At 40.2% G+C, this 27,768-nt stretch overlaps 1 protein-coding gene across 1 annotated transcript in view; it reads left to right on the top strand.

The window, feature by feature from the left end:
• LOC146714017 (serine/threonine-protein kinase 26-like) overlaps positions 1-26,830 on the top strand; it is a 55,329-nt gene extending 28,499 nt beyond the window's left edge. Inside the window, exons 2-12 of the mRNA XM_085450608.1 lie at positions 13,719-13,787; positions 13,961-14,122; positions 14,327-14,383; positions 14,819-14,927; positions 15,860-16,017; positions 20,825-21,010; positions 23,346-23,488; positions 23,591-23,696; positions 23,970-24,026; positions 24,245-24,372; positions 24,609-26,830. Coding sequence (XP_085306734.1) covers positions 13,719-13,787; positions 13,961-14,122; positions 14,327-14,383; positions 14,819-14,927; positions 15,860-16,017; positions 20,825-21,010; positions 23,346-23,488; positions 23,591-23,696; positions 23,970-24,026; positions 24,245-24,372; positions 24,609-24,624 — 1,191 coding nt within the window. The 3' untranslated portion in view covers positions 24,625-26,830. The remainder of the gene's footprint in view (positions 1-13,718; positions 13,788-13,960; positions 14,123-14,326; positions 14,384-14,818; positions 14,928-15,859; positions 16,018-20,824; positions 21,011-23,345; positions 23,489-23,590; positions 23,697-23,969; positions 24,027-24,244; positions 24,373-24,608) is intronic.
• Positions 26,831-27,768: the final 938 nt, after the last annotated feature.

The raw sequence follows: 27,768 nt of genomic DNA, 5'->3' as shown, positions 1-27,768 counted from the left end.
AAGCTATATCCATCAAATTAGATTTATATTCATTTATTTGTACATATTGTTGCCTATTCCCTACATAGCTTTTTAACCATTCCAAAACCACTCCCCTAAACCCGTACTTTTCCAGTTTTTTTTTTAATAGAATTTCATGATTAACAGTATCAAACGCCTTCTTTAGATCTAAGAAAACTCCGAGCGCATACCTCTTATTATCCATACATTCCGTTATCTTTTCCATTAAATCTATCAGTGCCAAAGCTGTTGATCTGTATATTCGACTTAACAGTTACTATATACAGTAATGGACTTCTATACATTTTACATCAGATTAAAACTTTGGGTGTAAGATTCAGATAATTATTTATTAAAAGCTCGACATTTTAAATGAGAATAAGAAAGAAAAGTATGTCTTTGTGCCCCCTTTTCCCTGTTAATGCCCTATCGGCCCCCCTGGCTAAACTTTGCTAGATCCGCCCCTGCACAGTTACCAGCGTCAGCTACGTAGAAAAGGATCCTGGTGTAGAAAGTAATATTAAATACATTCTAACAACAGCTGATCAAGCTTAAACGTGCTGCTGTTGTTCAGCTGCTGATTTCCTCTTTCTGGTGCAAAGTGGGCCAAAAACAAAGAAGAGAGACGGAGTCGCGACAGAAAAGCCGATCAGCTGATCATTGATCAGTTTCATGATTGAAGTAGCAGCAAGAAGAGGCAGTCGCTTGTTAAGCTTAACGCAGGAATGCTTTACAAACATTCAGAGATGCACTTACACACTTGCTTTACTTCTCTTGGGATAACTTTGTCGGAGATGAAATGCCAGGTTGCTAGCGAAGCTCCAAATGCTATCCAGACCACCGACAGGTCCTGCATGCCACAGCCGCTCTATCACGTGATGCATACTGCTCCGAGTGCTAACGTTCTGAGGCGAGTTACGGCGTGTTGCAAGTTTTGTGAGGTGCTTTCGTGATATTTAATGGATCAGATTACATTTTTTATTTTTCTCCGATATCCGATCCAGTAATTTAGGTCAGTATCGGACCGATACCGATACGTAATATCGGATCGGTCCATCCCTACTTATACTGGCAGCAATTTCTCACCTTTAATCACGTTTTTCAATAACCAAATACATTTTATTCCCTCCACTATAGCAGGGGCGTCACCAGGTTTGTTTGTTTTTTGTTTTTTTTTTTATACGGTGTCATGAGGCTCCAACAACTAAGTTGGTGGGGAGGTTGTCGGAAAAGCCATACCACTGCATCCCTTTAGATTCAGACAGGCACCATGGCCTGTATAAAAATATGATTTAGTTATCTCCTGTTTCTATTGCATCCTGTCATGTTATTCCCTTGACTTAATTATCTATTGCTTTTTATTGTTTTAATGTACATTTTAAATGGATTTACCTTTTTTGAGCACACAAACTGTTTTCATAATCCTAGTCACATTCATACAGTGCTTTTCTCTAAAATTCACAGACCGATGGATCCACTTGCTTTAAGTATCTTGACAAACTGAGTTGGTCAATCTGCCAGCCTTCAGATTGCTAGATGACCTGCTTTACTACCACAACTGCCCTGTCCTAGTGTGCCTAGATGTTAAATGTGAAGATATAACTGCAGTTTTTGTCATTTCAGCTGTTAGTTGTGCTTTCATGCAAAATGTTTTTTTTACTTAGTCACACAGGCATATTTTCCTTCAGTTGCTCCTGCGTCATGGTGCTTTTACTGCTTTGTGTTTGTTGGTTAGGTTATTAATTTAAATTATTGTACAGAAAGTTATTGTCATGCTCTGCATTGCTGTGTTCTCCTTTCTGCATTCATCCTTTTTTTTCTTTTCTTCGCCTCTCTGCACCAAGCTAAAAGTATCATTAAACAGTAACCGCTGTATTTGCTGACAGGGTGTGGCAGCATTGTGGGTACTGAGTGCGCTTCTGTGTGTGCGTTCTTTTTTTAGTCCAGAGAGGAAACTCAAACAGAATCATAGGAATATCATACACTTCTGTGACCAGCACGTTTTTTACATGTTACTCCAAGTCTGAGGACAAAATGTGAGTGTGTTTCATAACAAGTGCATGAGGCCACTTAAAACACAAAAAAGGCCCAGAGTAGGGCTGTTCGATATAACGATATATATCGGATGACAATATAAAAACGTCTATAGTTTCATTTTACGCTATCGTTTGTTTCGTGGTGTGGCAAAATAAACTGTTTACGGCAATATTTTTTCACCATTTTGATGGTCACTGTAGTGGCTATATTAATTTCTTAAAGTTCTCTTTCTCTTATATTTAATATAACCACACTACGGATAGACAAGCACCTGTTTTTATGCGTTGTCGTTAGCAACAACAACGATAAGACCATCCCGTGTCTGCTTGTTTATTTTCCACATAAACCTTTCAGAATAAAGCTCAAGATCCTGTTGAGACTTTACAAAATAAACTGAATCACGTGAAATAGTTTGCAGAGTATTTACGGGTGAGAAGCAAAAAAGAGCTGGATCCTCAGGGGTGGCTATAGCTCAGGTGGCAGAGCAGGTCAGCCACTAATCAGAAGGTCGGTGGTTCGATCCCAGGCTGCATCCTGGCTGCATGCCAAACATCCTTGGGCAAGATACTAACCCCGTGTTTGCCTACTGGTGGTGGTCAGAGGGCCCGGTGGCGCCTGTGTCCGGCAGCCTCGCCTCTGTCAGCGCGCCCCAGGGCAGCTGTGGCTACAATGTAGCTTGCTATCGCCAGTGTGTGAATGTGTGTGTGAATGGGTGAATGACTGAATGTAGTGTAAAGCTCTTTGGGGTCCTATGGACTAGAAAAGCGCTATACAAATGCAGGCCATTTACCATTTACCAAGAGCCGACAGGTGCTAAAAAATAAACCTTAGACTCGAACATTGGAACAGGCTTTTCCCCGCAGCACGCCGTGTAATAAATACTCACAAAGAAAACGGCGGCCGTTACAACTTGTCTAAAAATGTAACGTTTCATACATCGGTTAAAACACTCGACTCCAGGTACACGACACCCACCTGGAAACACTTCCCGCAAGTCGAGCTGCCCAAGATTCACAGAATTTTCAGAAAATGTAAAATTTTCGGGATTTATATCGTTATCGGGACGATAGATGTCTTATATCGGGATATGAGATTTTGGTCATACCGCACAGCCCTAGCCCAGAGTATATCACACCGAGATAGGAATCATATTAAGGGCCAGATATGGATACACTTAATGGACGCTTAATTGAACTGAATATGCACATCGCACAAAGCCTTTTATTTATATATATATATATATATATATATATATATATATATATATATATAAATAAAATGGTGGAAGCTCCTGTCAGGCATCATAGCGGCTAAGATGAACAGGCACATGGGTCAACACATGAGCGGGGCACAGGAAGGGATGGGCAAGAATAACAGAGGCGCAAAACACCAGCTACTGGCAGACCAAGCAGTCAGCCGAGACTGCAGGACCAAACTGACCAACCACTGCCTGGATTGATTACAAGAAGGCCTATGACTCAATGCCCCACACCTGGATCCTGGAATGCCTAGAACTACATAAGATCAACAGGACCCTGTGAGCCTTCATCAGGAACTCAATGGGGATGTGGCGGACAACACTGGAGGCCAACCTCAAGCCCATAGCACAAGTCACCATCAAGTGTGGGATCTTCCAAGGAGATGCTCTGTCCCCACTCCTGTTCTGCATAGGCCTTAACCCCCTCAGTGAGATAATTGACAAGACTGGCTACAGATACCGACTACATAATGGAGCAGTTGTCAGCCACCTCCTGTACATGGATGACATCAAGCTGTATGCCAAGAGTGAACGAGACATCGATTCACTGATCCACATTACCAGGCTATACAGCAATGACATCGGAATGTCGTTCGGGCTGGAGAAGTGTAGTCGGATGGCAACAAAGAGAGGGAAGGTAGTGGATCAAACGGAGGGGATCAAACTACCAGAAGGCAACATTGCAGACATAGAGGACAGTTACAAGTACCTGGGGATCCCGCAGGCGAATGGGAAACATGAAGAAGCTGCTAGGAAAGCTGCAACCACCAAGTACCTGCAGAGGGTCAGGCAAGTCCTGAGGATTCAGCTGAACGGTAAGAACAAGATCCGGGCTATCAACACCTACGCCCTGCCCGTGATCATGTACCCTGCTGGGGTAATAGGCTGGCCAAAGGAGGAGATAGAAGCCACTGACATAAAGACAAGAAAGCTCCTTACCATGCATGGAGGGTTTCACCCCAAGTCCAGCACCCTGAGGCTGTACGCTAAGCGGAAGGAAGGGGGCCGGGGACCTGGTAAGTGTCAGCACCACAGTCCAGGATGAGACAACGAACATCCACGAATACATCACGAAGATGGCCCCAACTGACAGCATGCTCAGTGAATACCTCAGGCAGCAGAAACCCAAGAAAGAGGAGGAAGGCGAGGAACCATCATGGAAGGACAGGCCCCTGCACGGTATGTACCACCGGCAGACAGAGAAGGTGGCTGATATCCAGAAATCCTACCAGTGGCTGGACAAAGCTGGACTGAAAGACAGTATGGAAGCACTAATTATGGCAGCACAAGAACAAGCACTAAGCACAAGATCCATAGAGGCTGGGCTCTATCACACCAGGCAAGATCCCAGGTGCAGGCTTTGTAAAGATGCCCCAGAGACAATCCAGCACATAACAGCAGGGTGCAAGATGCTAGCAGGCAAAGCATACATGGAATGCCATAACCAAGTGGCCGGCATAGTATACAGAAACATCTGTGCCGAGTATAACCTGGAAGTCCCGGGGTCAAAATGGGAGATGCCCCCAAGGGTGATGGAGAATGACCAAGCTAAGATCCTGTGGGACTTCAAGATACAGATGGACAAAATGGTGGTGGCTAACCAACCGGACATAGTGGTGGCAGACAAACAGAAGAAGACGGCCGTAGTGATCGATGTAGCGGTTCCGAATGACAGCAATATCAGGAAGAAGGAACACGAGAAGCTCGAGAAATACCAAGGGTTCAGAGAAGAGCTCGAGAAGATGTGGAGGGTGAAGGTGACAGTGGTTCGAGTAGTAATCGGAGCACTAGGTGCAGTGACTCCCAAGCTAGGCGAGTGGCTCCAGCAGATCCCGGGAACAACAGCGGAGATCTCTGTCCAGAAGAGCGCAGTCCTGGGAATAGCTAAGATACTGCGCAGGACCCTCAAGCTCCCAGGCCTCTGGTAGAGGACCCGAGCTTGAAGGATTGACCGCCCACAGTCGCCCGGCATAATTTGCAGATGATGTTGTTTGCCGCCTCTGCAATGCTTTCAACCAAAAAATGCGCAGCTTGATGACACCATCAACACGGCTATCACAGTAGAGCGGTATAGTCAAAATCTCTACCGTTGGCAAAATTCATATAATTTCTACTGTTTCTACCGCCCACCCCTACTGTACGCAATGATTAGTAAACAGTTAGTTAGTGTTGTTTTAAGAGATCTGAAATGTAAATGTGTCCATTTCTAAAGCGTTAACAAGAGGCCTGTCTCTCCCTTATCTTAATTTTATCTCACATTCTGTGCTGGATAGCTTGATCTCCATTTAGTCTGCTGAAGGGCAATTTACAAAGATTCTGGACTTTAATGTGTGATCTATATCAGCGGTCCCGAACCCCCGGGCCTCGGACCGGTATCGGTCCGTGAGTCGTTTGGTACCGGGCCGCGAGAGTTGAGGCTCAGGTGTGAAATGTATAGTTGTCAGGGCTTTTATCGGTTTTCAGCCTTATTTTGTTATCGTTTTTATCATTTACTCGGTTTTCCTTGGTCTTTTCACGTGTGTTATGAATAAATGTTCTTTTTTTCGGTACCGGTACTAGTTTTATTTTGTTGTATTTATCCGCGACACCTTAAAGGCCGGTCCATGAAAATATTGTCGGGCATAAACCGGTCCGTGGCGCAAAAAAGGTTTGGGACCGCTGATCTATATTATACATGATGTAATCTAACTAAATTGAAACATTTTATTGTGAAAGGTTTTAAAAAAACCACATGGACAAGTTACAGACTTGCTTCTCATCTGTAACTCATGCAGTAGACCACATGCTTACCCACAGATTATAATAGAAGTGGGTTGATAAAACCCGTTGCAAAAAATGGCCGCGAAATAAAGATGAGTCAAGTGAGGTCAGAGGAAAGGTAAAGCATTGCTTGTTTGCAGGAAGTCGGTTATGCTGTCATGCTGTTGACTGACATGGATAAAACCAGAAAGACCAGCAGCAGCAGCAGATTTGGTCCCATAACTGTGGTAAAAATCAAGAAAAACAGGCAGGAAACTGCAGCAATGATTGCCTCAGAGATCTAGATCTATCAGATATGTCTGTTTATGGAGTGCTCAGAGTAAGAACGAGTTACATGACGTAACCCAACCGCGAACTGTGGCAGTGAGGCTTTGATAGCAGGTTTGAGAGAGCGTAGGTGGGAACAGTCCGAGAGTTTAGAGCTGTTCTTTATAGAAACGTAGGAGAATTTGATTGTGAACCAGAAAGAAAGCTGGTAAATAGGACCGTTTTTTTTTTTGGTTGCCTAGCTGAGCCTCTAATGGATTGATATTATGTCATATGTCAGCCACCAGTATTCTTCACTCTTCATGGTAGGTAGTTGTTCAGTCGCTCGTCTAGAAGTTTATCTTTGTCCACATCCTTTCAATTCTTTCGCCCATCGTAGCAACAACATTCTGCGGACTTTGGCCATCACTTCGCTGCAAACGGCCTCCTGCATGAACATAGCTTTAGACACAGAGTGCTAGGAAGCTGATAAGCCCGAACATCAGTCATGTTTTCTCACAGTGATGTTGGGGAATTGTTGATGCAGTCATTAAACCTAGTTACAAAATTAACCAGAAAATAAAATATCAGATGGAAATCTCACAATTTGCCAGGCATTAGCCAGTGACGACATCCTGGATTATCCTCTTTTGTGACTTTTAGAAGTTTCTCAATAAAAGAAAAATCTGCAGATTTACTTTGTATTTTATTCTGAGACTGAGCTTATAAAGAAAAGGTGTTTATTGCGGTCATAGCAGAGGGACATTTTTCCATTGGCTTCTTTTTTCAACCAGATGAGTTGCCTCCTGCTGGTCATTAACAAAAATGCAGCTTCCATGTTTGCAAAACTCGAGCCATTTTATGTCCGTGATACTCCGAGAAGACTTAGGCTACGTTCACACTGCAGGCGAAAGCGCATCAAATCCGATTTTTTTTGACCCTATGCGACCCATATCCGATCATGGTATGACAGTGTGAACGGCACAAATCCGATATTTTCAAATCCGATCTGGGTCACTTTCGTATGTGGTACTGAATCCAATACATATCCGATGTTTCAGAAAGCGACTGCTGTGTGAATGGTCATGTCGCATTAAATCCGTCTTTTACGTCACTGACACAAGACAGACGCCAATTATCAGCGCCAGAGAAGTGCCAGAGAAGACATCGCGAACGCTTCCTGGCCATCCGGTGAAACTGCTGGGAAGACAACGTTGGAGAAACGTTAACATTTTATTTGTACTGCATAACCTGCAGATTCTGACAGAAATCTGCAACTATCCTTTGAAGCACCGCTCCCCTAAAACAGCAATAAGGATCATTATTAGGTTATCTACATTATTATGTAAATAACAAAATAACTTAAAGCAAAAATTGGGAAACATGAAGTCCGAAGTCTTTATATGCGTGAATGGGTGGATGACTGGATATGTAAAGCGCTTTGGGGTCCTTAGGGACTAGTAAAGCGCTATATAAATACAGGCCATTTACCATTTATATTAAGGGCCATCAGTCAAACAATATAGTTTGCTCTGGGTCTAAACAGAGCGCGTTGTGTGTGACGTCTTCTTTTGCGCATGCGGGCCGCTTTGAGCGTTCACACTAGAGCGCGTTTGCTGTCGCATTTTATTTGTAGTGTGAACGAGCAGACAAAAAAATCGGATTTGATCAAAAAATCGGAATTGAGCATTAAGACCTGCAGTGTGAACGTAGCCATAGTTGTAGAAACTGCTCAGAGAATAGTGAATTACACACAGTGTAGAGGTAGACGATATAAACGATATACAATAGAAACAATATAAATTTGGCCAACAATAGAGATTTTGACTATACCGCTCTACCGCAATAGCGCATGTTGACGATGTCATCAAGCTGCACCTGTTTTGGTCGAAAGCATCGCAGCGGCTACAACCATTATCATCTGCAAATTATGCCGGGCGACAGTCATAGCAAAGAGATGAAGCACTTTTGAAATATGGGGAAAGCCAAAAACTGCGCTTCCTCCACTTCCGTAACATTGATTCATTAATGTTGAATTCTCTCGCAGCTGCTCTATTCCCATGTTGTTGCAGTATATTAATAACTAACCTTGTATTGTGGATGAATAATCTCAGTTGTTCTCCTGACTGAAGTTTGCCCCGTGTATAGCATCCTGTTATGCAATTGCATTTGTCCCTAACCACCAGAATCCGTCACATTAACTTTTATCGAGTGGAAAAAAAGTTCATCCTCCAGCTTCACTGTGCTAATGTTATGCTAACATAGCTGTGTCGCTAGCAATCACGTAGCACAACATTATATACCAGGTAGTCCAACTTCAGTAACCCTGCAAACACCACTGCTGTTTAGTTTTCTGTCTTCATTTATGTTGGAAGTGGTAGCAGAGCTGTACGTTTTAATTAGTTTAAAAAAATCTCTCAGTCAGAACATGGTATGAAATGTTTAGGTGGAAACTAGCGAGCTAACTTCCTGTAAACTTCTAACTTCGTTAAATTTAATAAATTCAGTTTTCATGGATGCCTGGATGTTAAACTTAATTGTTACACCTGGTAAAGCAGCAACGCTGATCATTTTATATGAAATAATTTAGTCAGTTTTTAACACTCAGTGTTCATTTGACTTTGGGACCTGAAGCGGACGGAGTTTTGGACCCAGATTACTAAGCTCCTCACTACGGCAGCCGTAATGCTCTGACAATCCATCAAGCAGTGCGGCTTACCAAAGTTGTACTAAAACATTTTTTAACAGATTTCTGCACGCCAAAATCTGTTCAAGGTCAGTAAGCACAACCAGAATTCATACATAAGGCACACTCTCAATTTTTGAGAAAATTAAAGGATTTTAAGTGTGCCTTATAGTGTGTAAAATACGTTACACAGAAGAAAAGAATATATCGCGATATATATCGTTACTGCACGTGCTTCAAATTATACCGCGATATGGATTTTAGGCCATATCGCCCAGCCCTAACGCAGTGTGTGACACAGAATTAAATGTGTGTGACACAGAATTAAATGTGTGTGACACAGAATTAAATGTGTGTTTCTGATTACTTTGCACAGCAAAATGAAGATGGTGTGCTTTACATTTTATTGGTTTAGGTGATTAAAAGTGTCAAACTTTTAAGTGTGGCTTGAGTGTAAATGTATTTCCCAAGAACGTTGCAGTCTTAAAATATAACTGGAAGTTGCATCAGTCTGAACTGCTGAGCTCATTCTACATGTGAAGCATCACAATGATAAACACGGATGTTTTCTTCCTGTCGATCAAAACTTTCTTTGTTTTTCAAGATTTCTGTGAAATTGTCTGTGCCTACTTGTCAGTTTTCAGCTTTGAGCACTGACTCCTTTTTGGGCTTCTTTTTTTTTTCTGTCACGGCCACGACGGCTTTGCTTGGAAACTCGTGCAGGGTTTTGAGTCTGTGCGAATGCAGAAACGGGAGAAATGAACTGAAATGACGTGTATTTCAGTGTAAGTGCTGCGCTTTGAGCCGCAGCAGCTTTTAGGAAATGAGTGTAACTCAGATAAGTACTGTGCGCGCGTGTGTGTGTGTGCTTGTGTGGTCACGCAGCTGTGTGTGTTCAGTTCCTGTTATCTTCAACTGTCATGCTTGTTTCCTTCTGCACCTCATTGCTGTTTGTGTGTGTCTGTGTGAGTCTGTGGTAACAACATTGCATTCATGTTGCAAAGTTTTGCGTGTGAGGAAATAAGGCAGGTCGCTGGGAATGTGATCAAGTTTTTTTGCGGGTTTTTTTTTTTGTTGCTCTAATAATTCATCTTTTATTTGGTTTCACTAATGGATCCATATTGATACAGTCTTATATCTTATAGCTGTTTTTGTTTTGTTCTGTTTTGCTGTTTTCACTGCCTTTTAAAGGTTTTTAAACCAACATTTAAATTTTTACGTGTTCATTTTTGTTGTTAAGTATATTTAATTTACATGACAAGTCAATGTGCTATATAAATAAAGTTGTCACTGTCATTATATCAAATGATAAATACTGTTTTAAAAAATTCTCTCTGTGTCCTCAAAACGTTTTAGTTTGCTTTGAGGGATGTAAAAATCCAAATGTTTCCATCCGTCCATCCTCTTCCGCTTACCCTTGTCAGGGTCATACGGGGGGGGGCAGAGAACACCCTGGAAAAGTTGCCAGTCTATCGCAGGGTTAACACATAGAGACAGACAACTATCCACACTCACATTCACAGCTTTGGCCAATTTAGAATTACTAATTAACCTAACTGCACTAACTGCATGTCTTGGACTGTGGGAGGAAGCTGGTGTACCTGGAGAGAACCCATGCATGTTTTAAAATATAACGTACAAAACATTTGGGCGGTGGAAGACAGTATAGTGTTTGATATTTTTTACATTGTTATATTGTATCGATACAAGGATACTAATGTTGGGGGTCCAGACTGCATTAACTCAACTGAAAAACCACCCAACACTAAACACACTGGGTTTGCTCTGAATTAGAAAGTAGCTTTATCAAGCTAACGGCTCAGTCACACGAGTAAAAATACTACAACCAGCTCCGTACGTCTTTAAACTCCTGTGGCACTACGTATGGCAGGTTTTAGTGACAGTGTTGCATTCTTCTGTCTCATTATGCAGCAAATAAAACTGAAGTGAGATCATTCTTATTGAATAAATCAGATGTTAAAAGATTTTAACTTTGAGGATGTAATTTGCATTTTAAAAATGATTATAAATTGCAATATATGCTGTTTCAATACTCAAATTAATGCAAAATGTTAAAAGTCACTACACCAAAAGGTTGATTCTGTTCATCTGGATGTAGCGTTTTCAGTGGGAGAAATGCCCATTGTTCATTCAGTGGTGCTAGTTCCAGTCATTGTGCAATGACTTTATAAGATTGGGGAAACCTGCAGTCAGCTGAGACTGAAGAAGTCACTTGGATGAGTGACGAAACGCTACGTCCAGATGAACACAGTCAATCTTTTGGATTTACTTACCTGGAAGATTGAGCATGCATCAAGATGTTAAAAGTCACTATAATATCTTATTATTCTGTCTTTCTGCCTAATTTCAGTGATTTTTATATTTAAAACAAATCCTGCAAAAACAAGGGCAGCAATTACTCATTAGTAACTCCTCTGCGAATCTTTATAGCTGAAATATTTTGTGCATGATAAGCAGCTGTTTGTTCAGTGAATTCAGCTGAGGGTAGTTCAGCCTCGCTGACCTCATCGTACCTGGTGCCAGTAAGGGTGACTCTCCAGCTTGCAGCGAATCTGCAGAGCAGGCACCTGTATTTACACAGCAAGGTCAGCACACCCACAATATCTTTCTGGGCTTCTCTTAGACTAACATCTGCAATCAGGCTTAGCGACTAAAGGCGGCTATCAGCTGGATAAGTCGGTCACTACATCAGAAACGTAGACTGGTCTATTAGCAGCTGATTTTTAACTATAATTAATTCTGTGATTTAATGGAAGTAGAGCAGCTGTGAAAGAATTCAACATTAATGAATCAATGGGACGCAAGTGGAGGAAGCAAGAAGAAAGTTGAGTAAAGTTTGACTTATCTGACTGTTTTGTTTCCCTTAATGTGCCTTATAACCTGGTGTGCCTTATGGATGAAAACAGACCCATTCATCGACAGTGCGTCTTATAATTCCATGCTCCTTATGGTCCAAAAAAATACGTATTTGACTTATTTATTTGGCACACTGCAGTTTCATGTTGCAAAGCACCTCTTTTTATATTGTGTGGATATCATACATGGTTATGCTCGGGATATATCGGCCCATTTCCAATGGAAATGCCTTTTGGTTAAACTGTCAGCAAGGAATTTGCACTGTAAAGTTTTTATATCGCTTTAATGCAATTATAAAGAAACAGCTGCTTGTTTAAGTGGAAATAAATTGATGCTGGTTTTTTTGCACTAATAAAGTTGTGGAGTTGTAAAGTATTTTGTCTTGTGTCAATTATATTGTCAGTTATATCGTTATCGCAAATTATCAAATATATATGGTGATAAATATTTTGCAATATTGCCCTGCCCTACTCCCAGTTTGTCTTCGTACCCAGTAGGCACCAGCTGTGATGCTCTGATGGTTGCTTTTTGATGTGCTGAAGGTTCTGGTGTGTGTTATGCACCTTTGACAAGGAATAATTAACACACACCTGAACTTTTAAACATCCCTGCATCTAAAGCATCATCAGGTATGCAATGAAGGAGGCCGGTGGATGTTTTTATTGAAAGGCCTGTAATGTTTTATGCTAGGGTGTGGATGCTACCTTGACCAGGTCTTTCTTAGAAGTTAGATTTATAGAGCAAACAAGGGAGGATCTAACAGGTGATAATCCATTACATTAACTGGCTGTTTATTGACATGCTTAACAGAGTTTTAGGCCTGTTCTTTCCAGCTGCGATGGCAAATGAAGAACAATAGTCTGTAAGGTCACCTGGTACAAATAGGTTCCCTGTTTTACAATCATATTACCATATTTAGGTTCTTGGTTTTTGTTTTTTTTGTTTTAACTAGCTTGCAGCCAACAGGAAAAAAAAGGATCCTCGTATGAAGCTATACTTCTTAATGATGCTCATCAGAGACAGACAAAAACTTTAGACACTCTTGAAACCCTCCTGGCAACTGAGCGCTGAGATCCACAGGCCTTTCTTGGAATAGACGCATACCTGTTGAGCTCACACGTGACCTGCTCTGGAGGAGGTTTCATCTGCAGCTCAAGTTACCGTGGTGATGCACCTTGGGAAGAAGCACAGTGTAAAGCACAGGTTGAATGTGAAGTTAAGAGGATAAGTCCCTAAACTAAGGAAGGAGCGATAGAACTGCCTGAACTTTCAAAATAAGAGTTAATTATTTACTAGTAATTCCTGATCAGTTTACACATGATTGTTACACCTGGTGGCGCGCCTGAATAGGCTCAGTGTGTCGATGCATTAACACTCATGAGCCAACAGTTTTACTGGAAGTTATATAATATTCAAATGTGTAATAAACACGCAGGATGTGCAGATGTTTTTGGATCAATTTGACGTCAAATGTCACAGCGCTGCTGAGCTTCAGTAACAGAAATCTGGTTTTCTGTTGCTGTTGTTGGAATTGTAAAAATACATTCAATTTCAAGCTACAGCTTATTTAATAATAAGAGAGACGTTTGTCTTAACCAGACTGGCCATTCCACGTCATGATGTCTGTCCGATATTCCAAGCATGCAAATGACTTGGATATCTGCTTCTGGATATTATAAATGATAGAAATGTGTTTTTAATCTATTTGCAAATGAGCAGCATGAGTCTGTTTGTGTTTCAGCCCGTGTGGTGCATTTATCTTAATTTGTTTGAGACCTGTAGTTTTGCTAATAGTTTATTATTTTTATTATTATTATTATGGAGCTGTTAACTCTTTGTTCGTCGTCTCCTCAGAGTACTCAGCTCGATCCAGAGGAGCTGTTCACTAAATTGGATCGCATTGGAAAAGGATCTTTTGGAGAGGTGGGTGTAATTTATTATTTTTTGTCATCTTCTCTCCTACATTCACTTCCTTTATCCCCCTCATTTTTATTCTTTCTCACCTCTCTCTTTCTCTTCTTCCTCTCCTGGTGATCCTCTTTTGTTTTCTTACATCCATGTTTTTTCACTTCTCTGCCTCCCGTTCCCTCCTGCAGGTCTTCAAAGGAATCGATAATCGCACTCAGAGCGTCGTCGCCATCAAAACGATCGATCTGGAGGAGGCAGAGGATGAAATCGAGGACATCCAGCAGGAGATCACGGTGCTCAGTCAGTGCGACAGTCCGTACATCACCAAGTACTACGGCTCCTACCTGAAGGTAAGGCGGATATTTTCATTCAGCCCGGAAGCCGATCTAAGTCAGGTTTAAAAGGAATTCCACAGGAGTGGGGAGTGTTATTTTCCCACGGAAAATTTTTCACCTACTGCGAACTAAGGATTTTTTTTTTATTCCCAGTATATTGTAGTTGAGTCATTTTTATAGGCACATTGTTGGAAGTTTATTTGTAATTCTGTCTTTCAGGGAAGTAAATTGTGGATCATCATGGAGTATCTTGGAGGGGGCTCAGCACTCGACTTGGTGAGTCTTTATGTCCATTTGTAGAGGATTTATTGTCCATGAAACCTAGTAAGTGAAATAATATCAAGTAATGACTAGAGCCAATGTTTGTGAGGTCTCGCTAATAGATGTAGAAAGCGTTTAATCTCCTATCCTTTAGTTTCATCCTCCCTGTTTTGGAGAATTCTCACTTATGAGTATAAACATCTCTTTGCACATAAATACAGAGAAATTAAACTTTAATTCTTTTAAATCAAAATAAAAAACAAAGTTTTTAAAACTCTGTTTAAAATGAGAAAATCTGATTCATTAACATTTGATTGTCTAATTTTCTGTGTTGGGACTTGTCTTGATTGAAACTGGAATAGGGTGTGTTTGTGAGCCTCCGGCATATCACAGTGTATTTTATACCCGTGTCATCACTCTGCGTGTGTGTGTGTGTGTGTGTGTGTGCAGCTGCGGGCAGGTCCGTTTGATGAGTTTCAGATTGCCACCATGCTGAAGGAGATCCTGAAAGGGCTCGACTACCTGCACTCTGAGAAGAAGATCCACAGAGACATCAAAGGTGCGGCAGGTGCTGGTTAGACTGTAGCGCCCGGACCTCTAACACCGATTCAAATATTATATCATTTAAATGAAAGTAAGATTCAGAATCTGAGAATCGGTGCAGGTGTTGGTGCCTTAGGGGAAACGAAACTTCCCACAATTGACGACCTCTTTCATTGGAAGCCCGTCCATTTAATTTATGTCGCAGGATCCATGCAGAAAGCTTTCTTGATCGCTGATCACTACTTGATTTTCTCACATTTGACAAAAGATTTTCATATTCTGCGAGGCTGTGACACTCGAGCGTTACTGAGCTGGGTATTGAAGTAAACACTGTCATAGAAACAATGAAGAACTTCAACATGTTCTCATTACCAACTGTGAAACAGCTCTCAGGATGTTGATCCACCCACACAGGCCTGAGAGCAGGTTTAACATGAGGTCTGAGTAGTTTGATTCACCCTGATGTGTTTAAATCATATTTCAGCCTACTTATGGAACAAAATGACTGGGCGTGCATCAGAAGTTAGTGAGGGTGATCTCTGCCTGTGCAGATATTCTTGGAAAAGCGCAGAAAACGATTCTAATGTTTGTCAAACTACGTCTTTATTGATATATCCTGATGTGTCAAAAGTCATCTTTAAGAGTACAGGGGAAGTCGTCAGAAGGAGGAAATGGAAAAAAAAATTTTCAAACCTGTGAAATTGATACTTACTTGATACTTATTCTTTAATATGTGCTAACTTTGTACTCAACATCTTAGCTGTAGGGGTTCAGAGATGAAGGACAGCCGCTTTAGTGGAAATCTGGAATTCTTTTGCGATTTTTATACTTAATTTGACAGCATTAGAATCAGAATTACATTTATTGCACAAAATAACTACCATTAGTTGATGATGTTACTCAGTCCGATGATGTTGCAGAAAGGTTAAATTATTTGCTTCTCTGCAGCTGCCAACGTCCTGCTGTCGGAGCAGGGTCAGGTGAAGCTGGCGGACTTCGGAGTGGCAGGTCAGCTGACAGACACGCAGATCAAGAGGGAAACCTTTGTGGGAACGCCGTTCTGGATGGCTCCTGAGGTCATCCAGCAGTCCGCCTACGACTCCAAGGTAAGACACCTGTTTATACCGTTGCAGATTTCATAAAGGCCATTCATAATCTTTAGCTTATAACTAGAAGGTAGTTGTGGGAATTTCAGAATGCAGAACCACCTCATATTCATTCAAAATGAGCAAACTCTGGCTGTACAAATAAGAGACATTTAGAGGAAGTGTCTTATACAACAGTTCTGCTTGTTTACATCACCCGGACAGCGTGAACTTTTGAAAATGTCCATCAAAACCTGAAGCTTGTACTTCCACTTCCATCTAACAATGAAACTCTAACTTAAAGTCAACAACAGCCATGTAACAATGAGCTTGACGACTCTGCTGAGCATGTGCTTGAAAACAAAAGAAAACTGCCAAATTTGATCAGAATTAAATGTCATTAACATAGTTGCAGTTGTACAAACTGCGTCTGCACTGGACCTGGAGGCATAACACGAAAGAGTTAAATGTAAAACAAACAAAATACTTTCTATTGTGCTGCCCTTCTTCACATCCACTCAGCTTCTCTTGGAAACTGTAATTATCCAATTATGTCTGAGGTGCCATAAGTATGCAAGGCACGACAGACATACCTTTCTATATATGTCTTATTTGCACAAAAGGACAGTAGGCAAAGCATATTTTCACATTTATTTTTAGACTTTATTTTGTTGTTGTTGCTTTTTGCATATAGTTTTTGGGTGTGTTTTTCCAAAAAATATACGCTAAAATTAAGAAAACTAATCAAATTAAGAGCTTGCACATACTGGTGTATTAGCTATACTGTTAAGTTAGGCATTATCCTAATATTGGGTGGTTGTCTAATAAATTTGTTAAACTTGAGAGAAAATTATTTTCTCATAAGTTTAATGACTTTGGGCAAGGTTCACAACAAAATAAAGTATAAAACTATTCTTATGTTAAGCTAATAGCTTCTCATAGTCAAAAATACAAATGCTAAGGAATGGAGAAACCTGTGCTTGTTAGCATGTTAGCATGCATTTCTAGCTAAAGGCCTGATTGTGATGCTGCATTGGTAGTCGGTAGTCACATAACAGCCTTTAACAGAAAACTTCTAATCAGTGTTTGAGACTTATTTTGAAAGAACCATCTTTTAGATTAGTGCAAATTTTCCTAGTTAATTCAAACAGCACCTATCCTTATACCAAGACAGGCATTTTCTCACCCTTTAAAAGTCCACCAGGTCTTAAAAAATAAAAACAATAGACTATCCCGCTTTGTGATTTTCCTCCTACTCTGTTTGCGTGTTGCTGTAGCAACCCAACACATGTGGATTTGTTGTTGTGGCCCACTTTGCATTATTTCCACAGTCCTCTAGGGTTTATTTGCATCCAATAGAGACGCTGCTGCCATCGTGGCGATTTTAGCTTTTATTTGATGAGGATGATGATGATGATCGTCCACTTGGTCCCCAGTTTAGAAGGGATTCCCTCACCGTGTCCTTTGTTTGTGTATCAAAACAATGACTTCAGCAGTGAATGGAGTTAGAAATGCACCTTGCACCTGCTGGCATCAAACACGCAGGTTTTGATGCAAGTCACAGAGCAAACAAAACTGATGAAATTTGTATAAAGAGGCGGAGCTGCTTTCTGTCTGCTTGTTTTATAAGTGTGTTCTTTGGAAATAAGGCAGATCCATTAGGGTGTTTTCACTTGACCTCTTGATGTGGTTTGGTTCATGTGTCTTTGTGCGTATATGTAACACTGCCTTCATGTGCCTTTGTGATTTATATTGTGTATTTTGGCCTTAGAGGGATCAGGTAACAAAAAAGGTCTATAAATGATCTAGAAATGTGACCAAAAACTCATTTAAGCTGGACTCGTTCATTATCTCTCTGGCACAGTTTAATTGCTCAAATATCTGCAGGAGACCATCATTTAAAGCAGGGGTCCCCAATCTCAGTCCACGAGGGCCGGTGTCCCTGCAGGTTTTAGATCACCCTGGATCAACACACCTGAATCACATGATTAGTTCATTACCAGGCCTCTGGAGAACTTCAAGACTTGTTGGGAAGGTAATTTATCCATTTACATCAGCTGTGATGGATCAAGGACACATCTGAAACCTGCAGGACACCGGCCCTTGTGGACTGAGATTAGGGACCCCTGATTTAAAGGGTTTTTTTTTACGTTTTAAAGGAATAATCATGTAGTTTGTGAAAAACAAAAACAGGTTCAAGTATGAATGAATGTTTGAGTCTGTACTGTTTTGTTTTTTTGTTTTTAAAATCCTCTTTAAAGGGAAGGAAGACAAAGTGCAACTTGTTGAAATACCGAAGGCGGTTTGGAGACTTTGCCAACGGTTACGTAAATGTAACCTGAGAAGTTAGAACAAGCCTGCAAACAGAAGACAGCCATTGTACTTTGCTGTGTGTGTGTGTGTGTTGCCTAATCTCATATCAGTCTCGGTCACAGACTGTCAGTTGTCCTATTAATACATCAACCATGTGACTTTGACCAGAGGTATTTGAATCTCCGCACCATTTACAGAAGCACTTCCTCTGTCAACCAGCAGTATTTTCAACTTTCTCAAAATAATCTTGTTAGTTGATGTTACAGCCACTCATAACCCATAATTCAGTTATATTTCTAAGAAGTCTTGCCCTGTTTTTCAGTGACTGGCCTGAACAGCCATTAGCGTGAGAGCAGTGTAAAGCCTGCCAGAGGCTGATTCAGGACAGTGACATGACTGAGAAATGTAAATGTTTTTACAAGTTGAATATGTTTCTTTAACTCTGCCCTACTGTTTGCCACTAACACCACAGTTTCCTGTGGGGTTTAGTCCATACAAGTAAAAAAAAAAAAGCAGACCGGAAGTGGGGGGAACCTCAGCTAGATCGAACTGTAGATAAGTGTAAGGGTTCATCTGATGCACAGATCAGCTGCTCTGCATCACTGGTTGTATTAGAGGTGGAAGAGGCTTGGTTCGCCTTTTTTTTTTTTTTTTTTTTTTTCTTTTTATCTATTTTTTAAATAATAGTGGTCTGCCTCCAGCTAGGGTAATAGTTCAAAAAGGTGGTGCCTCCTACACTTTATGTTGTGTTGAGCTACAGTTGAGAGTTGTGCATACACTCACCTGGATAGTTTTTGTTTATTCTTCTACGTAAAAAAAAAACCTTTCCAGGCACAGAACAAATTTTTGTTAAATCCTTCTACATATCACAGAATTTATGAAATCACATTAGAGAAAAGAAAACACTGCAAAAGCTAAAAAATAAATAAATACATAAATGATGAAACAAAGCAGACGTGTTATTGGGGAAACAATAATGCAATGTTCGACCTGATGAAGTGACAAGCTAGCAGTAAATGGCTAACATGAATATACAGTGTTATATGAATCACTGATTAAAACACACGTTACCTCGTCTTGTTTTCCTCTCACAACAATGATGAAATCTGTGCTTCTTTTAAGCGTGCCTCAGTGCAGTCCTTTACATGTTTTGGTTTTTGTTTCTTCTGCCAGTGGTCCGTCACGATATTGTGTCCCCAGGAACCTTTCTGTTTTTGCCCTGTCTTTCTTCCCTCACGCCAAATCTGTCACGGCACATTGCTGTTCCTGGTTTGCGCCAATATGAATAAAATTTTATTCTACTTTCTCTGTATTTTTAGTGCTTTTGCAGCATTTTTCTATTTGCTGGAGTTTTATTCGTTTTTTTTTTGAGTGCAACTTACGGGACCCAGACTCAGGCACAAATTTGGTCTTTTTCCTCTTTACATGGAAGAAATCTAATAAAACCTTATCATGAATAATCTCTAGATGAGTAGTTTTCTCATTTTTGTAGGTATTTATTGAGAATTAACTTGTTTTATACCATTTGGTGTCCATCGGGGTGGGTGGGTGTGTGTGTGTGTGTGTGTATTCCTACCACATGCTGCCATATGGTCAGTGTGACTGTAATGGAGCTGGCAGAGTTAACAGTCAAATAGTGACTGAGCATCCTGTAGTAATGTGACCCTGAACAGCACTGCTACAGCTGAAGTCTTTGTGACTGTGTGTGCATATATAAGACAATGTCTGCTTCTTGTCTGGTCTGCCACATGATTGTTAGAGCAAGTTGAGAAGATGGGATATTCAATCGTTCATGCATGAGTAACGGCTGTGTGTGTGTGTGTGTGTGTGTGTGTGGACAGGTATTAACATCTTCATGGGGACCAAAAATTGGTAGTTTACTATACTTGTGGGGACAAACAGCCCTTGTGGGGACCAAAATCAGGGTCCCCACAAGTTTGAAGGCATTTTTGAGACTCAAAATGTGGTTTTAGTGTCAGGTTGAAAATTAAGTTGTGGTTAGGTTTAGGGTAAGGGTCAGGGTTAAGCATTCATTTTTGATGGTTAGGGTAAGCAGCTAGGGAAAGCATTATGTCAATGAGATGTCCCCACAAGGATATAAATACAGGTTTGTGTGTGTGTGAGTGTGTTCCTCCTTACCAGCTTGACATATGTTTAGTGGGTGTCACAGCCACCGTGCAAACAGAAAGTCAGCCTGACTCAGCATGTTGGCGTGTTTCTGCCTTTATGTATTAATAGCTGCACAGCCTGTATTCCTGTATCAAAGTTGTGCTAAAATAATCTTTACCCAATCACATGAATGTTTAAAGTCATTTATAAGGTTAAAAAAAAAATCAGATTCCTTCATGTGTCTCTGTCAGTTTGTTGTTAAGAATACAAAATCCCCTGTGTTGTCTGGGTATGAGTATGTCTGCTTTACATAGCCATAATCCACCTATAAACATGCAAAAAGTCTGTTTAAAGCTTTGATCACTGTCAATAACATGTAAATGTGTTTATTGTTTGCCCCTCCCAGGCGGATATTTGGTCGCTGGGCATCACGGCCATCGAGCTCGCCAAGGGGGAACCGCCGAACTCCGACATGCATCCAATGCGAGTGCTCTTCCACATCCCCAAATCCCCTCCTCCAACACTGACTGGTGATTTCTCCAAAAGCTTCAAAGAGTTCACAGAAGCTTGCCTCAACAAGGACCCTTCTTTTGTAAGACTCACAGCTGACACACACATTTAATGCAATAAACCTTTGGGGGTTTTGTAATTTAAAAGTATTTAGCTGCCATATCCTTTGAGTTCTATTCACATTAAAAATCTATGTTATTTTAACACTGGTGGAAAGTGCTTAAAATTTTCTCTCTGCATTTCTGTGACATTTCTGGTTTTACTTTAGCACTTTATCCCTTTAATTCCTACTTGGAGTAATCCATATTTCTCTTTTCTGAACTAAGTAATTTCTGTCACATTTCGCTCCTGCTTGTCGAACAAAATAACTTTGTGTGCATCACAAGTTAGTGAGGGTGGTCTCTGGACTTCGGAAAAACCCAGAAACGATCCCAATGGTTGTCAAACCGTGTCTTTATTGATATATACTGAGGCATCAAATGCCATTGAGTGTACAGGAGAGGTCATCAGATCTTGTTTTTATGGGGAAAGAGCTAGAGCAGTTGCATTTATGTGACCAACAGTCTTGGTAACTTTCTGAGGTCGTTTTTTTTTTTGGGGGGGGGGTTTCAATTACCCAAAATAAGCTGCCTTGTATGTTTTGTTGTAAACCCAGAGTTCATGTAGCCTTCTGTACATTTACCTCTAAATGTACTGAGTTTAACTCACTGCTTAGCGTTTTGATATTTGCAGCATTTCTTTCACCACATCACGAGAAACTAGCTTTGATTTCCCTTAATTTAGCCCACTCGGTCTGTATGTAGCTGGCTGATGGAGCTCCTTACTAGCTGACAGTGTAAAAGATGCGATGTTATTATAGCTAGCTAAAACTAAAACTCATTGTGGAACATACAGTTTAGTTGACTCAAATAAAATAAAAAAAATTAACTTTTGAAAAAAATGAAAACTAAGTGAAACAATTTTTTGAACTTCCTAGAGAACTAAGCTAAAATAAAAATGCAAAGGAAAACATCCTTAGTTTTACTATCTGTTAGTTTGTGAGTCACCAAAAGACTCTGGATGTCTATGAGACAATGACACATTATGAGTCACCTGCTTTCAAAAAGTCCACTGTTTTGTTTTTTTTATTGCAATACCTCGACTAATTTTTCCCCTAATCTTGCCTCTGGCACGTGCGTTTGTCACTGTTCAGCTAGAAAGAAGTCTGAGAAACTGAATAACATTATGAGCAGCATCCAGAAACACTGTAACAGAAGCAGATTGGTTATTTGAAAAATTAACTTAATAACCAGTAGGTTGAACTACAAAACTAATTTGCTACTTGGTATTTGTTACACTGGTGACCACATACAGCTAAGAAAATTGTTAGATTGTAACAAGTTCCAGATGGCAGTCGCTTCCAGGTGTCAAACCTGGGCTACGTTTGGCGTTTACAGCTCATTTATGGACCTAGAAGTTGTGTTAGCTCAACGTGGTCCAGGTATCGCCACACACCTGACATCTGGCCGATATAAGGTGAACCTGGGGCTGAGTTAATGTAGCCTGAGTCAACACCATCTGCTTCCCAGCTGGGCCCACCGGGGTGTGGGAAGCACTTGGATAAGTGGCGCTGGTGTCAATACTTAGGCACTATTTACAGTGTTTTGTATACTTACTAGCAAAGCTTACGAGTTCAATTTCCTGGCAGTGACGAGGCTGTCGGCATACACGTCTTAGACTGTGTTTACATTAGCTAGTAATATGAATAACTAAGGAAGTTAGTTTACATTTGTACTAATGTTATATCAGTCATAAATGTTAGCATTTCCTGCTGTATGGAGAGACGCGCTACCACATATGTGGCTTTATTGACCCCAGATTATTCATAAGCTGTGTCAGTGTTGGGAAATGGTAGCATGGACTGGGACTTCTATTGTGCGTTTTTACTCTGATTGAGCACACAGAGTGCTTTCTGCTAAAAGTCCCATTCATGCAGCCCGTAATATCTAACAATCACCCACACACAAACTCTATTGGTCATCAAGGGCAACTTAGGCTTCTGATTGGTGGCTTTACCTGCTGGGCCGCCATCCTTGTAAACTCCCCCTTTAGTATTTTGTGAGCTTGGCGCAGATGGCTTCATTTCCTACAGTTAGGGTGGTTTGAATATTTCAGGACAGCTTCCCTGTTCTCTGTGTGTGTGATTTACGTTGGATCCTGCTGCCCCCTGCTGGTCACTTCTGTTTTCAGCCTATCTTTCTGATATTCTTTTTCTCCATCTCCTCCAGGAAAGCTGAAGCTTTTTTAACTTTTCATCTTAAATCTATAGACTAATAACATCATGACCTGTTTTTTTTGTTTTTTGTTTTTTGTTTTTTATCTCTTTTCAAAAAAAAAAAAAATTTAAAAAAATTACAATCAGTTTTCTTGTCCTGCAGCGTCCCACAGCCAAGGAGCTGCTCAAACACAAGTTCATCGTCAAACACTGCAAGAAGACGTCCTATCTCAGCGAGCTGATTGACAGGTACAGGAGGTGGAAGGAGGAGGACCACAGTGACAACAGTTCAGACGACTCTGACAGGTATTGTCTCTTGATTTAGCTGGAACTTCGTCTTCAGGTGTGTGTGAGCAGAGAGGTCCGACATCTATCTGTGCATTTAAATGTGTTCATTTTTTCTTTAAGTGAATCTAGTAATAAGGAAAACAACGAGTCTCCAGAGTGGTCCTTCACCACTGTCCGTAAGAAGAAGCAGGACAAGTCAGATAGCAGGACCATCCTCAATGGAAATGTTAGTACCACCTGTGTGTGTTACTTTGTTTTTTAACTTGTAGTTGTTTTTACTTGTATTTTAAAGTCAAATCAGAAGTATGGTCCATAATGGTCTCGCTAGTAATGCCTCAGTCTCAATCATCTAGCCGGACCAGCCACTTTATTAGTTACACCTTGCTAGTACTGGGTTGGATTTTTTTTTTTTTTAATGCAATATGAGGAAGTCGGAGGTCAGTATAACTTGGATTCTCACAGTCTTTTGTTTTCTTGTCCTCTTCATCCTTGGGTTCAGGATCAGATGAGTAAATCTGCCAGTCTCACCACAGTCATCTCCCCCGTCTTCACAGAGGTTGGTATACACAAGTCTCCTAAACATCAATACACTCATCCTTTTGTTTCAGACACTGTTTTTGGGATCAGGGAATATGTAGTTATCCTGCCATTGATTTTGGGCTTTTGTGCTGATTTTTGTTGGAGGGTTTTGTGGTAACCTGAGAGAAGTGAGCTAAAATAAAATAAAATAAAAGATTTTCAAAAATGATTCTTATTGTTCAACTTCTTCTGTAGTTGAAGCAACAGCACAAGGAGCACTCTGAGCAGCGGTTGGCCATCGAGGAGCTGGAACGTAACATTCGAATAGCTGAAGATATCTGTCCAGGCATCACGGACAAGATGGTCACGCATATCATTGCCAGGTACCAGAAGTGTAACCTTTTCTAAATACAGCGTTGCGTTCCTGTTTCTTTCAATTATTTATGACAACCTTCTCTCATTACTCAATTTCTTTTATTGGAAGTTAATTCTCTTATTTATGCCAGAATATGATGCTTTTATTTGCCCTTCGTCCTGTTTCTTTCTCCCTCTTTTACATTATTCAGAACAGAACATTTGTATCCTCCTTCATTTGTTAACCAAATATCTTCCTCCTCAGATACACAACAAATTGAAAGATGGATGGATCGACCCAGGAAAAAGAAAAAACATGAAGAGAGAGAGACTGTTTCCTTTACGGTGACGCTGCTGGATGATGAAAATAAGGCAGATTTGCTGTGCAGTATCTGCTTGCTGTACACACACACATCTCAACACACACTCACACACATGCACGCACACACACTACCAATGTAATATATACACTATATTAAACATATACATATAAATTCCCTGCTGCTGGTTGAAAACCTTTTATCTCCCTATGGTTAATTAAAAAAAAATCCACAACAATAACGAAAATAAAATCTGATGTATAGCTTTTATTTCTGATCTGCCTTTACCATAATGTGCCTTAGTTCTTTTTGTTATCAGTCATTTTCTACATTTTCTGCTGTCACTTGTTTTCTTAAGAGGTTTTTGTAGAAATGGCTCACGAAGGAAATGTAATACCAAAGAAGGTTCTCGTCCATCAGCAGTGGTATGTTTTTGTGTCATGTTTTTGTGTCATGAGTTGCCTGGAGTCTGTAGATGTCTTTATTCTTGTTTAGTAGCACTTGAGACAGATGATATGCCAATATTACATTTGTTTTTTATTTTTGTTTTTCAGTAATGTCTTTCAGTTACAGTTCCCTGATCCCAGAATTCATTCAAGGTGGTTTCTGTTAAAGCAGTGTAGATCCTTCAATTTTACTGTTTTGTACAGCGACTTTCTTGAATATTCAAGGTGAAAAGCCTCCTACTCTAAAATGGTACAAATGTGGTGAATTTATGGAACTTTTTAATGTCCAAATGTTCCTAAACTTTTAAATTTCCCCATCAAGTTTAATAGCTTATCTCCAGTCTCTGGCTAGCTTGGCTAGGTAGCCAGTTGCCTGTTAACTGGTAGGCTAGCTGTTATTGTAGCTACCCAAAGTTGCTGGCAAGATATGAGTAGTTAAAATGCTGAAAATGGCTGCCATGTGAATAAGGCTGGTTTAGTTAGTTTTAGTAACAAAGCCACTGGCAGCACACAACTGTTAGTCCAGATTTATTTTGTTATGTTAGTCTTGCTAGCCAAATAGTTAGTAGCTTGCTAAACAGTAAGCTAGATAGCTGTTGTTGTTACTGCCCTTCTCTAATTAGCAGCAGTTAAGGCTTTAATCACAGAGGCTTAGAGACCAATCGGTGACCTAGTAGAGGGGGGAAAGAAATGTGTAGTCCCCGATTGATTGGCAAGTGGTTGCTGGAGTGTTCTTGCACTTGCTAGCTTCAATGCAAACCTCCTACCAATTGCTTTGGTTGCTAGCAGATTGCCACAGTTGTTTGTAGTTTGTACAGAAGATGCAAAAATTGTCTACACTGATCAACTACACCAAGTGGTAATGAAACCTTGAAAAATGTGGTGCCAACTGGAAACAAAGAACGTTCCTTTGTAAGTTTTGCCTTACCACTGAAACCAATACATTTCATTAGGCACATGTCCTCTGTTTCCATTACAAATTTTTTCCAGTTTCACTACCACTCGGTGTTTGGTTAGTGTTTGCAGATAAGTCGCCATCTTCCATGCAGACTGCTGGCAAACATGGCAAGCTGCAAGTGACTGAAGCAGTCACGAGTCTTTCAGTGCAACACACTCAATGCAAACACGTTTATCACTTGCCAACTGATTAGGAGGATACGCCTTCATTCTTAGCAACTGGAGGTTACCATGCAGTCACTGACCAGTCTTTTTGACTGAGGTACAGGATGTTAAAATGATGAAAATGGCTGCCATTTGGTGAGTGTAACTACGTTTGATAACCCACACCCAGTAAGATTGAAGGAATCTTTTTTTTAATTTTTTTTTTTTTTTATTAAAGAATACATGTTGACATGTAGTTATGACACAAAGGTCTTCCAGTGGCTGCTTCATTATATGTAGCATTTTGGAAAACTTGGTAAGTTTCAGATTGTGTCAGAAAGTTTTACGATATCTTCCTTAATAGACAACATTGGAAAGTAGCGCAGGTTTTTTCAAGGGCATGAAGGGACCTGCAGTTGAAGGTGTTACTGATAGTTTGTACCAAAGACACTATATAAAATTCAGTCGCTGTATATTTGTTTCGTTTTTTTTATATATATCATAAGGGATACAATGCTTGTTGAGGGGTAGATGTAAAGTGAAAGATGTAAGATTTTACAGCAATGTACTCATTTTTTGTAGCGGGATTTAGAGTTTTATGAATAAATATTTAAGTTTGATTCAACTGCTTTCACTGGGTTTTATTCAGTGATTATGAGTTCCTTTATTATATATTTTTTACAATCTTGCACTTTATTAATTTTAACACAATTGTCTTCTTGTTTTTAATCCTTTAATGACAAAATGCGACTGTAATATATATATAAACCCAAAGTTCACTTTTTTCTACAGAAGTAACAATACATTATATAACTACATCACCCAGAAAATGATTCCACCAACATTATGAAGGCATCATACCCACACACAAAGACTTTATATTTAAGTCCTAGAAGGTCCTTTTCCAACAGACATCAAGATTAATTTAGTCATTTTCACACAGATTAAAAATTATTTATTTTTATTGGTGTTTGATTATTTATTATTATTGTTTTGCTCTGTTTTTAAACCATTGCCATTAGTCTGAAATAATGTCTCCAAATACAGCAGTATGTCAACATTAAATAACACAACCTGAAATTCAGATGATCTGATCGGGATCAAATTGACCACCATTTTAGTCTGTGGGAAAGGTTAAAGCCAGCACAACTACCACATTGCTAATAGTTCGCTGGTCCAGTGGGATCAAAACAGACTCCACATGATTTCAGTCCAATCCACACAATCTGTGAATGTTAGATTCCAGTGCTTGATAGGCTGGATTAACTGATAAGGGTATGGCTAGTGTTTGCATATAACTATAAATGCATATAAACGGCAACAGGGATTTCATTCTCTCTTAGTGTTTTTTTTGTTTGTTTGTTTGTTTTTTGGATGTAGCAACAAGGGTCTTTGTTGATACACATGTCGCTTATGTTTTACTTTGGACAGTCAGTGAGGACGATCACATAGAAATATAGACAATTATGGACGATTAAAGGTAATGCCAAGAATGCAGATTCTTGGCGTATTCTTTGTACTTTAAAACTCAGTTACACACAGATCGGTTGTTGTTCCC

Source organism: Copadichromis virginalis, linkage group LG3, assembly GCF_057382275.1.
Source record: "Copadichromis virginalis isolate Kocher_CV1m ecotype Utaka linkage group LG3, C_Virginalis_male_GT1.1, whole genome shotgun sequence".
In the NCBI taxonomy this organism is placed as follows: Eukaryota; Metazoa; Chordata; class Actinopteri; order Cichliformes; family Cichlidae; genus Copadichromis; species Copadichromis virginalis.
This window is presented reverse-complemented; position numbering and strand designations above follow the sequence as displayed.